Genomic DNA, 14,933 nt, shown 5'->3' on the forward strand with positions numbered 1-14,933 from the left:
CATATCATTATAGCCTGTCCTCCCTAGAGATATTGAACACAGCTGGCATACAAACTCAGTAACCATCCACCCCTTAAAGAGATAGCGTATTATAAGGCTGGAGGACAGTACACATAAAATAGGCTTGTGATCTTTGCACTCTGTCTTGGCTTTAGAAAAAACAGAAGTTCTATCAGCAATTGTACTCAGAAAGCTCAGTCCTCCCTTCTCTTTGAAATTGTATTTAGACCTCAGTGTGAGTACTGGAAGGGCATGTTTAAGTGTTTCTTTATTTAGTGCAGAAGGTTAATGACATTTTAAACAAAAGTGCACATTTATAACCTTGTATAGGCTGATTCTCAACCCGTATATAGGGCATTGCTAAAAATGGAACAGTGGGAAAGACAAAGCAATGAGTTTTCATGCTGCACTGCTGTTTTCTAAACTATAGCCAGTAGCTTGAAAGAATTATTATGGGAGCTAAATGTTAATTCTTTCTATTGAGAAATAGCCATAACTAATCGGCAGAAGAGCTCAGCAACATTTGTATATCTTTAAAAGAGTCACATTTCTTTCCATGACTTGCCACTGATGTGCTTGATAAAATACCTAATTTGACTGGTGCTGTGTACTTTGAAAGATAACTTCTGTATATTCAGAGAGTTGGGTGGTACATAAATATCTTAGGAATGGCATTTGAGATTGAAATTTTAATTGATATAAATACCGGTGTAAGAAAATCTCATTTGGTAATTGTGGTTGACTGATTTGCTTACCTCCTCAGCATTCCTGGTATATCTGTCACACTGCTATATTGCTGTACAGCTTTTGAAAGTGTTCATACCAGCCTTCAAACTGAGCTGAAGTTTAGATACTTGGGAGGAAGTTTGGGAGATATCGTTTTAAGATGGTAGTATTCATGAACACAGTTAAAATATTTTACCTTAGCCAGCTTCAATTCTTCTCCTTGCAGGAAAATAGAGGCTTCCTCAACTGTAAAATAGAGATGGATAATCATTTTTGGTCATTTTCTCTAATCCTTCACAGGTTTGTTCTCTTTAGTTCATTGTTTCTTGTTTTGTCTAGCCTAGTTTCAAATATCCAGTATAGCTGAGTATAATCCTCTGCAGACTCTGTATCAGATTTTGTTTTGGGTTGGTTTTTATGTCTCTTTTTGCATAGTACTTCAACTGCATTTTTCATTTCATTCATTTCATTACAAAGTTTCTAGTTATAACCATGTCATGTATAAATTCAACTTGAGTTTGCTATCTATTACCTCCAACTACTAAGAAGTCTCTTTTTCGCAACCACATTTTTAAGATTTTTGAACCAGTAGCTGGCCTTTTCCTTAATATGACAACAGAAGAAAGGCAAAAGGATTTTCTTCCCTGCTACTTGGGTCAGTGGGGAGATGTGTCAGGGACTTTCTCTTATAAAATGACAGTTCTCCACTCCTAGAAAAATACAGAGGAAGGGAATAGATGTTTAGCTATTTTTTCTAAGATGTATAGTATACTTTATCACTGAAGACATTATCTAGAAGCAGGGGCTTCCTGAAGTTTAGCTGTCCCATACTGAAGCTCTAAAGGTGTGTCTCAGTTCATCAGTTTGAAAACTCTTTACAGGTGTGAAATATTATTTTTCATTTTCTTTAAGAAAGGAGAGAGATTAGACTTCCATTTTAGGGAAGGAGAGAGGTTCTTTCCTGATCTGTGTTAAACAGAACCTTCAGAAGAATAGAAAGGGGTTGGTTCGTTTCCATCCTCATGTAACTTGAATTACAGGGTTTAGTAAGTGAAAAGGATCATAAGCTAAACCCTGCAGAGTCCAGAAAGCTCTAATTAACACCCACAATGAGTAACTTTTCTGAAATTGGTCTTTAAGCAAACTTTGCTCTGAAAACAAAACAAGGTATCCTGGCAGCTTGATAAAAGAGATGCATTGCCAAGGCTGACAGCCCACAATTGAACCAGCACTAAAAATAACTTTTTTTGTCTACTAATTTTCTTTCAAATGCTAAAAAATGTATTAGCTACAGTGTAAAAAACTTTCCTTGTTACTCAGCCAAATGACTCAGCTCTAGAAAAGTAAAGTTCCTGTAATGTTAATACCCTCCCTGATGATGACTGAACCCTTTTTTCTTCCCACACACTCCTGTCTAAGCAAAGAGGAACAGCAAAGAAGCTGGTGAGACTAGGAAGGAGACGGGTGACTTTTGGATTCCTTCAGAGCTGGTCATTTGAAGCTGGATGTCCTTCTCCGCTTCCTCTGGTGGCACAGAGTGCAGGCACCCTCACTGACTAATAAGTTTAGATTAAGAAAAGCTAATTGTTTCTCTTTCTTACATCTCCCATTAACAAATGAAGACCATGACTGCTATCTTGTGTGCTTGCAGCTTTCCCTCTCCAATTCTGAGCTCAAGAGCTGACAATAAGGTGTGCAGGGATACACAGCTCTCCTGAGCAGAGGAAGCTCCTCTTCCTCTTCTAAATTGCAGGAAGAGTTTCTCACACTGCTGCAGATAGAGTAAAACCTGCTTAAACCTACAGCAACTTTCCTTCTGTTTTCACCGTTGCCTGCATAAAGACATTGCTAGAATGGTATTTTCAGGCTAGGGGTAGCTTCCAAAAGAACAAGCAGTTCATTGCACAAACAGCACTAGCAGTAAAATATCTTCTCCTTACAGCAGTTTATAGTCAGAGACTTCATCTGATGAATGTTCTGCTCTGTGAAGTGCTAGCCTGTTGTGTATGTGTCTGTGCCTACAACTCACAGTATTTTACCACAAGAAGGCATTGAGTCCTATCAGTCTGGATGCTGATAAACATAGCCTTCACAGAAGAGGTCGCAATCTGAAATGGTTCTTTGGTACTAGGGACAAGGTGAAGGAGTAGTCTAACGTTGGCATTAGTGTTTCAATTACAGACTGTATTTTCATCTGCTATGTGATTACCTGACAATAACATTTTAATTCTTATAACTAAAGCTAGTTTGATGTGAGCAGCAAGATAGAATTATGCAGTTTAGATGAGTCCATAAATGCAAGGCAAATGGAAATGGAATGTGATAAAAAGGTACCAAAAGGTACATTTTTATGAAAGAATTGTTTGCAAATGCAGACTTGTGCAGGTCTAAATGGCTGTTATGGCATCTGACTAAGCATGTATTTGTAGAGAACTGACTTCCAAATGCAGTCTTGGTAACTGCCTCTGCAATTTCATTTTTTTCTTTTGGGTCATGTGTTTTTTACAAATAGGCCTGAAAGGTAAACCTGCTTTTCTTAAAAGTCCAAATTATACCAATTCCTTTTTATTTTTTAAAAACAAATGTTGTTACATATTTACCATGCAAAATGAAAGCTCATTCACCGAATGTTGATTTTGAAAGAAAGGAGACACAGCTTGAGAAATCTTCAGAACACATTGGATTTTCAAAGTTAGGCAGAACAGAACGTTAATACTTTTGTTTTACATGTTGTAGTTTCAAAGACTGACTTGGCGTTATCACAGGTTAAAATGACTTTCACAGCCTTACCCAAATTCCTATTGGTCATCTGTCTCCTTTATCATGGCAAAAGACTTCCCCCACAGTTCAAAGTAGCCAGTAACTCTCATTCAGAAAAAAATCCCAGGCCAGGTGATCAAAGTGCATCAGCAGTGTTGCATGAAGGAGCTTGTGTTGTCTCCAGAACTGTGCCTAATCTGCTGTACCAAAAGGTGCCAAAGGTAAATCAAAATTTATAAAACAGTTTGGATGTTTTATGTATAGTAATAATTAGCATATAATACATGGATCTCTGCATTTTAACAATACTTAACCAAACTTAATTACATCCTGATAATTCATGAGAAGTAGGCAAATCATCACTATCCTGTTGTTATAAATAAGTAGGCAAAGACAGACTGTAACTTGCTCAAAACCTGAAGGACTAAGGGAAATTAGTGTAGTCACCTGCATGAACAATCAGGAGTGGTGGGCTTCCACAGCATGTTCTACTTCCATACTCCTATGTTTACTCATTGTCAAATTCCCTCTTTTTATTCATAGGAATATTTCCCACCTGAAAAAATTGAGACTGACTCAAATTTTATAATTTTGGAAGAATTTATAAAAACATAGAGTAACATATCTTTGGCCAGTTTTCCCTGGACCTGATAGGTGCTTAGCATTTTTAAAGATCTAACTGCTATGTTTAGCTGTCAAAATGGAAGCACAACTCTTTTCAAAATGTTACTTCAGTCTTTCCTGTGGATAGAGCAATTTTGGAAACCTGGTCTCTTAACAGGCAGATGGCCAACATGACCGACTTTTGACAAAATAGTTAAGAATAAGGGACTTTATGAAAAGCCAAGTAGGGGAATGTGCAAAATGTCCACATTTTTTTTATTTAAAATCTTTGAAGTTACAAGAAAAAATCAGCACAAAAATCATCTTTTGGGAAACAATTTGCCCTTGTATTCCAACAGTATATTTTTATTTACTAGATTGGATCTTATTTTTTACAGGAAGGTATTAACTGAAGTAGAGCGAGTGAATTGCACTGATTCTGTTTTAAAATCTGACATTTAGCTGCATCATTTTATATTACTTGAAGTACAAGTTTGGAAAAAATCCTGAACTGATTTCTCTGGAACATAAGCCTCATAAAAAGCAGTAAAAACACTTAATTGTTTAAAAGCATATTTTTCTTCCTGGCTATTGTTATAAACCACAGAGACAGTCAGTTGGATGTTTAAGAATGGGGGAGGGGGTCTCCAGTTCCTCATGTTTCACTTTTTCACTGCACTGCCTGATCATTTAAGGAAGATGCTTGTTCCAGACAGCTTTAATTAAACTATGCTGTGAAACTGTATATAGATCAATGGAAACGATCCATAACAACAGGCTAATCATGTATTTAACAGTGTTCAGTCCAGTTCAATCACCTTCTACCATATCTGTGGCTTTACATTCATGTGGCAAAGCCTTGAATGTGTATTTGTATTTTTTAATCCATTCCATTAGTGGCCATATGCTTTGGCTTCAAGGGAGACAAGAACTGTCTGCAATCTGCCAGGGATTTAGGGACATCAATAATTTGTGAATAGTCATGTTGGTACTGGTCGAAGGGTTAAGTGCTCTGCACACCAGGGGCACATCTTTTGGGACTGGAACTCTTAGTCAACTGTTAGGAACCTGATCCCCTGTGACGCATCTTTTCAAAGTACATGCTGCATGTCAGATCCATACAGCTGAAACAATGGAGAGCTTTATTAGCTCAGGGATTTAAAGACCTGCTCTAAGCAATGTAACAATATCTTTTGGTTAAAAATTGAAAGAAAGATAGCAGTTGTAATATCCAAGTGATTTTTTATGTACTGGGCTAAATATGATCTTTCTTTTTGTTACCATTTTCCTTTTCATTATGGGCTATTACTCCCCACCTGCAAATAGCCAGTGAAACAGGATATGTCAGCAATAATAAGGACCTGATTTTGCAAACGTACAGGTGTGTTCTGTGACCTCATACATGTGAGGACTGCAGGAGAATGCCTAAAGACCCTGTTGAAGTCAATGATAACATAGATGTAAAAAACATTTTCTTAATCATTTGCAATGATCCTCTAAAAGCTTCCAGGACATTGTTCTATCTACTAAGCATGAAAAGCACCATTAAAAACAGTAGCTTATGATTTTAAATTGTGCCCTGTTATATGGAAGGGCTGTTAGGTCGGTGTGAAGGATCATTGTACTATTGATCTCATTATCATGTCTTGAAAATGGAATGGCAGGAATAAATAATATTGCCGAAAGTTTTGGTGAGAGAGGGAAAGACTTCATTCTAGGTTGTGATTATATTCATCTCCACGTGTTTCCCTCAGCTGTGCCCAGTTCAAGAGAAAAATGCATAGTGGTGCAGAATGAAACTCAGTATGAAACCTGTGCCACAGCTTCTGCTGTTTGGTTGGGAGTAGGGGTATCCATCATACAGGATGAAGCTTACCTGCTTTAGGCAAATTTCAGATAGTAGTAATAATTAATGCTGACTGTCATAGGAAATGAAAACATACACAAAACAGACCACTTGTTTGCTGCTTGCTACTCAGCTTTTTTTGTTTGTGCTTTAATGAATATTCTGTATCAGGACACATTAAATGATTTTAAGACAGGTACCAATCCTACGTGGCTCCTATTAGAGCTCCAGGAAACACTCTCACTGTACCCCCACCTCTTTCCTTTGCATGTTTTCACTTGTAAGATCAACTTTTAGAGGAATGACATGCAACTGAACAAACATTTCCGTAAGTAATAGATAGGAAAGAAATATTTGAAATCTTAAGTGTATTTAAACAAAGAAATACACACTTCAAAAAACACTCCTACTGTTGATTCAGACTCTTGTTTATCTAAAAGCATAATTTGCAGAAGTAAAAAAAAAGATTGTGTCTTTATTAGTGTCACATAGTTAAACATATGTAATTAGTAATGGAGGATTTAGAGAAGTAACTCACATTTTATTTGTAGCAGGTAAAAGATACAGCTGTCAGTTTTTGCACTGTATCAGCTATGATTACACAGTCTGACACAGATTTACTAATTGTGCATTGTCTTCTGTGATATCTTAGAGTGCAATTTTAGTTTTTTAGACGATCCAGTCTCCTCTTTTGAGGTGAAATCTGAATGAGCAGACTTTTATCCACAAGTTTAAAAATGTATAAAGATGTAGATCTAAAGCAGAATGATTTCATATCAAACTATTTGATTTACATGTATAATAAAACATTTAGAGGTGTATGCCCCAGATTTCCATCCATATTTCAATTATACATTTAGGCTTTGCTGCAGCAGTTTGTACTTGCAGTAGAAAAGGTGGTGGTCTTTTGGAAAGATGGCTCTTTCTTGCTGTCAGGTCTACTAAGGAATGCTCATATGTAAATATTTATGGCAATTTTGCCCACCTCAAAAAGCAAAAGCATATAGTTCAATTTCCAGATAGCCTTATTTTCAAATTCTCCCTTTGAAAGTAATACCTGTTTTTGTTATGGTATTTTTTAGCACTGTTTCATAGTTTTTAAGCCTGTGAAAAAGTTAAAGATAGAAATTATATTTTCACAATTTCTAATGGAAGAAAGAAGATGAAATGTAGTTTTAATAGGGTGTAATTGGTATTTTTGAGGTGAAATGTTTTTACCCACTTTCACTTACTGCATTCTGAACCAGCGTAATTATGAAATTCCCTGAAACCAAAGTTGAGAATGAAAATATTAGCTGATGCTTAGTTAGCAAGTCACTGCTGAATATCTGAGATACATAGACTGAGTTGCTTATTACGCAGAACATGAAGTCCTTTGACCTTTGAGGTAACTATTGATCTCAGGCTCACCCTGTCTGTTCTCATCCCTAATGTCAATGTTGTTAATACAAAATAACAGAATTTCGGTAGACTGCTACTGTCTTTGCGATATTTCATAGGTACCATTTCCATTATTACATTAGTTCCTGCTCCTGCTGCTGAGTAATAACAGAACAGTGCTAGCCTCTGTAAATACAATAGCAATTTTCCTCTTTTATCCTATATGAGATAACACTTTGCCTGAACTGCATATTCACAGTTTCACAGGCAGTGAGGGAAAAAAAAATCTTTGACACTCTTCAAGTTCTGCCCTCTTTACACCCGCTCTAGCCAAGAATGCTTAGTGTTATAAAGAATTGCTATAATCGCAGAAGCTACAGACAGAAATAACTTATCAAAACCAAAACCGCGCAGCCCGTTCCCTACCATTAGGAAACTGTCTTTCGCAGGATCATTTGGAGAGTTTTCTCCAGTCTTCTCTAAAGATTCTTTGTGGATTTCCAGTATGTCCATCGAGACTGCGACATGTCCAGGAATGTCTTGATGCTCATTTTAAATTTTCAATTCTTTAGTTTTCTTCCATGATTCTCCTAGTTAGATCTTCTCCATTACCAATTCTCTTCCCATAATGGACTTGGAATTTGTAAACTTCTGTCTCATAACAGTCCCTTTAGAGCTATCAATAGCTATATTGCATATTTTTTGTAGTTTGAATCTCTCTGTAAATCTAGATCTGCAGTCATGTATGTTGCTGTCCCTGGACTCCCTCCATTATATCTTCAATGCAGCATGTTTCCACTGATTGCAAATGGAAATCATGTTCACAATGTTTTTTAAAATATCCCATTTTACTTTTTATACATTGGTGTATCTCGATGAGACCTGAGAGCAGGATTTCACTTATAGACAGCTATGTGCAGCTAAATCATGCAAATATCAAAGAATACAAAGAATTGAATTTCAACTGGTATTTATTATCCTTATTAAAGATAAATACCAGTTGTATCAGCTGCATTAATCCTTAGCTATCGTTACTACCTGCATTCAGTTACAGTTTGCTGTACCTGTAGTAATAAACAGGTCACTCACTCACTCAAAGTTGAGCAACATGCTTTTAACTGTTTTGCTAAATTGTGCAATATGTAAAGTTCATCCCAGATTGGTTGGTTAGGAGGTGGGAGCTGGTGATTATTCCTTCTATATAAAACTAAAAAATCAGAATTGAGTTTCACTTACCTTTGTTAATTGCAACTCCACAATATTTTTCAAAAACGTATTTGGAGATGGCACACTTCTTACATAGAAAATGAGACAAAGGCAAAGGGGTTTCATGGACTGTTTTGTTTCTATTTCAGGACTGCACGAATATCTTGAACAAGAGTTGGGCAAGAAGACCCCAGCTCTGATTTTAGTACCTGTGATGGATTTACCTGGAAAGGAAGTCATTCATATAACATGCTGGCTAAGTTAGTAGCTTAAAAGAAATAAATTACTATCAAAGCACAAATTCCATCCAGCAGAGAGCAAAGAAAATAAGTGATCATAACTGTGTTGTATATTTTCATTAAGCACCATTGTTTGAATTAAGCAAAGTCATATTTAGCTTGTTAATGATGCCTCATGATATGTGACCAAGTCAACTTTGTATGAACAATAAAGGTGTTTTTTTTTAATATTGTGCTTTTTTCTTCCATATTTTTAGATACATTATGGTAATAGCAGGTGGCCCTTGGGAGATGGCAGTTGCTCTGATCCCATCAGTTTTTTGTTTGATATATTTAGGTCTGGTGACACTAATCTGATTGTAACTTCTGATCTTTTGGATGCAGGTGAAATCAGAACATTAGCTCCAATACTATTTTAAAGGCTTGTTTGCTCTCAATTTGACAGTGGTTTTTCTGACTTCAGGCCAACTCGTGAAAGCCTTTAACCCTTTTCTTGTGCTGGAGAAGAGTTTTTCACAGGAGTATTCAGGATGCACATTTTAGCAAAGTGAATAATTGAGATGATGGTCAGACTGTAGGATTTGCCATCTTGCTTTCAGATGCAGTAATGAGTATCCTTATGCTTTATATCTAGTAGAGAACTCTTATTTCAGAGCTAGCAGTATCCCCCAGGGCTTCAATCTTTCCTGGAAAATCAACAGGAGTTTTACCACTGCTTTCATTAAAGCAGGCTCAGACACATAGGTGAAGCCTCTGTTGACTTCATTGCAACTGATACGTTACTCATAACGTGGAAAAGTATGAGTATAGGAAAGAAAGCCTTTTGGACTTAGCTTGAGGCAGTAAGGGACTGTAGAGAAATCTCATTTTCAGGCAAAGGCTATAAAATTAAACCTTGAAGAAAGAGTATCAAACTTATGCCTGTGTTCTATATCTGTATATTCTCTTCGGTTCTTTTTCAGTGTGTGAGCTTTGGAGCTACATAACCAGTACTCCAGCTGGCCTTCTCATATGCCAGCATATATCTGAGATAACTCCACAAAAGTCAATGGAATGACAGCAAGTTTACATTGGGGTGACTGAGAGGTGAATTTAGCACTACAGCTTCATTTTCTTCCCCACTACCAGATATGCATTTGGCAGCTGACACAAAACCAGCAACTAAAGACAAGAGGATCTTCCTCTGCTAGATGCTTTGCATGTCCAGAATATTATGCTGATTATTACCTGAAGTCAGACTGTTTAATGTCACTGTTCCTTACCGTTACATCAAGGGATGTGGCAGAGCTGCCACCGACTTTAGTAAGAATTATTTTTGTCACAGTTATAGAAATATTTTTTAGAAGAAGGGAGAAGGCACAGAACTTCTTATGTACCAGTGTATAAATACATGGGTGAATTAAATTAAATTTGTTAAGAAAAAAGAAAATAATTTGTTAACGATACATTAGTGTATTAACATTCAGCATCATTTTTAGGTTAGACTTAAATATATCTGATCATAATTCTTTCCCATGATCAGAAAATAACTTGTTAATACCTGAATGTGCCTGTTCTATTTGAAATACAGCATTTGTCTATCTTTTAGAAGGCTAAATCATTTTCTTACCTCTCTCTGGAAATACCAGTATGTGAGGTGCACACAAACCAGAGGCACAAGCTGGACAGAAATAAAATTAGAGAAGGAAAAAATACTTTCAAAGAGAGGATGATGAAGAATAATTTTTCATAGACACATACGGAAAACAAAGAGATGGCATGAGTTTGACTATCTGTGTCTCCTGTGGCACTCATTTTTTCATAGAGAGTTTAGAAAAGATATTCAAACATATTGACCTTAGCTGTTGTACTATACTGTATATTTTAAGATGGCAGCATATTTGTTCCTAAAGAAACCAGCTTTTCTTGCAGGTTTCATGCCTTGAACTAGCCTCTTTTCCCCGGTGTGGATGCAATGAAAAATGGTAACAGAATGCATTGGTGTAAAAAATGGTGCAATCATAGTTTTTTTCTAGACAGAGAGAAATCCTTTTCTTTTCTTGAGACAACTAGAACTTCAGCAGGTTTACTCTGTGAACAGCTGACTTCTTGAAAGGCTACGGCTTAAAAATGATGTGAGTAACTAAGGCTGGAAGCTGGGTTTGCTGAGTTTTAAGTATGAACGTGGCAATTTGTTCAACATTGATATGCCAGGTAGATGAATAAAGTGCTGCTCCATATAGAGACCTAATGACTTTTATAACAGAAAGAAATGTCTTAACACCTTTTTATCTGCTTTATGCTGCGGTACTTTCATCATAATTACCTGGCTCTACTATGAATAAGTTGTTTCACAGAGCTCTTTTTCAGTTTCTTTGTAACAAAAGTGCTAGCTGAAGAGGGGAGAAGGGAAGACGGGCACACAAACAGACGTATGTGCTTTATGAAAAGAAGGGAAGATGGCTAATATTTAAAATCAGCTAATATGTGCAATATTTTTTAATAGGATGGACTGTGCTGAGTGTTTACCTAGACAGGTGTTAATCTTGAGAGTGTAAATTCATTTACTGTGGTAAGACACTGGTTTTGAGAATATAAAAATACGAATTCTTCTGTTTCTCTTATTTTTGCTAAGCCTACAGGGAAATGTGTTGTATATGTATTATGAGACAAAGAGCATGTTAATCTAGGTTCCAGCACCCAAAACACAGCAAACCTATGTAATACCTGGGAAAGTGTCCTTTAAAATGTAAGCCAGTGATTTCTCCTTTCTCTGCTGTAACAAGTGTTAGAATATGGTTTTTATGTCCTTTTTTTTTTCAAAAAGAATCTATTTCTTGTTACAGATCTTTATGTCAGTGAAATTATGTCTTCTGCCTCTTTTAAAAATCTCCATATATCAGTTTCTTTAATTGCTTGAAAGCTTGTTAAAGTGAACTGACCAAATGGGACTGCAAGACAAAAACTGATTTAATAACTTTGTGTTTTACTCATTTCAAAACCTGGTAATGGCTACAGTACCAGTGAGCCTTTGCAATGCACATGGCTAAGTTACCATAAAGCCACCAGAGCTCATCATCCTAAATAGGTTTAAAAATGACATTGAGATATTTTAAGCAGAGATTATTTAATTTTTTTCCTTGCAAGTTTTATAGTTAGGTGATTCAGGAGCTGATTTGTTACACCAGCTAGCATTGGTGCATCTTTCCTCTTAGCTTTCAGAAATCTAACAGGCACTGGAAGCAGGTGGTCTCCTGAGTATTAGAGAGGTGATCTGAAGCAGCTATTCTCCTTCAAAGACATTCTGTTCAATCCATTATCTCCTGTCTATGTGCAGTAGTCTAGTCTATCAAAATACAGTGATTGAATAAAACTTTTATTTCAAATAAATGAATGCATTGATTTAATAAAAGCTTGATACGGTATGGTATAATAGTTCTCCAAATGAACACTGAAATCCTAAAACAGAAACTTTTCATGTGTCCAAGTTAAATCTTTGTCACTTCCTTTGGAAGGGGTTTGCTGAAGCAAACACAGTTTATACTGTGTGTTAAAGTAAAACTATCCTGATCTCTCTGAGTGTTAACTGACACTTATCATTTAAGTAACCTGCTTTTACTATTATAAATATGTCTGGCATTGGGAATACATATTAAGAATACTTGACAATTTACTAATTTATGATGTCTTCAGTTGTATTTTAATATTTTTGGCAAGCCAGCCTGTGTTGATGTATTAGCCAAGCATTCAAAATACAGACTTGAGATCTTGAAAGCTTATTTTTTTCAACTTTCATCTGAACACTGAATATTTTTGACATATTTTAAATTTTAATTTTAAAAAACAGACTGGGTACCTGTGAACTGAACCCGTATGTTACATGCAAGTGCCCTTTTATTCATGACTCACTGCTCACAATTTCTTGGCTTCAACTTTTGTTGGATTAATTCATGGTTAGGTTTTGTCTGTCTGTGGTTTCTTGCCTTCTCATTTTTAGAGCACTATCTCCTTATTCCTTATACTCCCAAAGAGTCAGGTTGTTCAGAGCATTCTTCTCACAGGATATGTCACTGGTAGCAGTCTCCTTGTCATTGCCTTGATTTTCCATTTCATTTGAAATCTTTGAAAATCATTCCTTGAGATATGTCTGCTCATCCTGCATTTCCTATCATACTGCTATTTTGTGATTGAATCATTTAATCCTAAAACATTTTGAAATAGTTTGCATAATTTAACCCATTTGGCAAGACTCATTCACAATAAAAACAGGATGTGCTCAAAATAGGTCATATTTCACTTTTTGATTTCCCAGTTTTCAGAAATTCCAGATCTTCTCTAAATTATGCAGATCTTCAAGTCAGAAGAAGATAATGGTTTGGGGGGAGGCGGGGAATGCTGAACTAAATGCCCTGAACAAGTTGACAGCTGTTGTGATCTAGTGACTTGTCAGGAGACTCCAGTGTCAGGAGACATAGGTTTGAATCATGCCACCCCTTTACTGATTAAGTTTAAGCAAATTCATTAGCTTTCTTGTAGCTCTATTTCCGTATTTGTACCTTTTAAATAATGTTTTCTCACCCTGGTAAAGGTTTTGGCAAAAAAAAAAAAAGCTATATATGTTGTATATATCTATATACAACCTGCAATAACAAAAAGTTTAGACTGAGTGAGAAGTGCACAAGAGTGTGAAAATGACATTGTAATGGAAACCATAATGAATGTGATCACAGATACCAATTTGCATGTGTACAATTTGGAAAGATTTTCTCCTGATACGCTACCTGCAGCAGTCGCAGATCGCAGGAGAAGTCTGTATAATATATCTTGTAACATTAATGATACATTTTACAGCATGTGTCATCCTGGATGATGCCAAAATGCTTTACAAGTCCAATACATAAAATTTTCTTGGGCCACAGCCAGAGCACCCACAGGCACAACACAAGCCCTCTCTGCAGTGTGAACGTAGGTGAGTCGCGGAGGTCACAGTGCTCGGAGAAGAACTGCTCTGCTCTCTGCAGTCCCCTGAGGAGGGAGAGCTGCACTGGCAGAAGCACAGTTACCCCACAGAGACTTCAGCCTCAAAGCTGAAGCAGTTAATCCTGTTTCTTTCTGTTGCTCATGAGAAGATTTGTTCCACTTAGGTTTTTGCCATGGTGGAGGGGAAAATCCCTCTTTCAGACTGTGCCAGACAGGAGTTTATATTGTTCTACAATTCCTGTTATTGACAACTGTTGATAGTTCTCAATATTCGTACATCCGTACAATATTCCTTACATCACATTATTGCCAGATCCCCACTTTAAAAGACATTGTTTCTTTGCGTCTGATGTTGTGAAGTTGTGATGTTGCATTAGAGCTGCAATTTGTTCCCAATGAGCAGGGCCTCAGCTTCTCTAGTTCCCATGGTTTTGGTGGTAGCTGCCTTGATAGCAGTTTATTTTGTTGCTTAGAGAAGAATAGGGGTCCAGAAGGAAGAAATAAATTTCTCAGATGTAAGAGCTCTCTTGTTGCAACAAAGTTCAGGCCTACTCCCACACAGATCCAACCATTCTGTAATAAGACCCAGATACATGCAAATGTGGAGTCTTTTGTAACTGAACCAGATTCTCGCAGTTCCAGAGCTGGATCTGTTAAGGTTCAAAGCGGGAGGTGTTAAATGGTATGAAATAATAGAAAGGGAACACAGGAAAGAAGTCAGTGCCAAAGGAATAATATTAGTAGGAACCATAGGAAAACAAGCTAAAAAGGCAAACAAAAGGGCTAGGGACCTAAGGGGATTATTCTTTATTTATAGGATGTCTTTGAAGAAATGGACCCTGGCCTGCCTTCTCACTATTGCCAATTGTAACTATAAAAGATTCATGTACAAAAACCATTAGGAATAAATAGAGTTTCCAGGAAAGAGATCCAGAAATGCATTTAAAAATGTATCTCTAATTCTTTCAACAAGCTGTAAAATGCTAAATGCTTTGACTACTCCAACAATGTGCTTTGGTCTGGCTTCTGAATGTGAGGATGCCCAAAAGGAGGGTAATATGCAAGAGGAGCCACCACTTATGTGCCGTTGTGCTGTAAGGGGACATTTCTCCGGGGCCACTGCCTCGGTGCAGACAAGGGATATGGCTTATCGGTCTCAACTAGAGAACACATCCAGCCTGTGGATGTGGCCCTCCTCCATACTCCTCCTTCAT

General features: G+C 36.8%; 1 protein-coding gene across 5 annotated transcripts in view; it reads left to right on the forward strand.

Annotated features, from left to right (window-relative positions):
- The window catches only part of DPH6 (diphthamine biosynthesis 6), a 232,215-nt gene extending 223,227 nt beyond the window's left edge, over positions 1 to 8,988 (forward strand). For 4 of the 5 annotated variants that reach the window (XM_067296660.1, XM_067296661.1, XM_067296662.1 and 1 more), the window contains one exon: positions 8,671 to 8,988. In XM_067296660.1, coding sequence (XP_067152761.1) covers positions 8,671 to 8,721 — 51 coding nt within the window. In that variant the 3' untranslated portion in view covers positions 8,722 to 8,988. Of the gene's footprint in view, positions 1 to 952; positions 1,027 to 8,670 lie in introns of all 5 variants that reach the window. The other variant, XR_010884170.1, reaches the window with a different exon arrangement.
- The last annotated feature ends 5,945 nt before the right edge of the window (positions 8,989 to 14,933 follow it).

Source organism: Apteryx mantelli, chromosome 4 (assembly GCF_036417845.1).
Source record: "Apteryx mantelli isolate bAptMan1 chromosome 4, bAptMan1.hap1, whole genome shotgun sequence".
NCBI classification, from domain to species: domain Eukaryota; kingdom Metazoa; phylum Chordata; class Aves; order Apterygiformes; family Apterygidae; genus Apteryx; species Apteryx mantelli.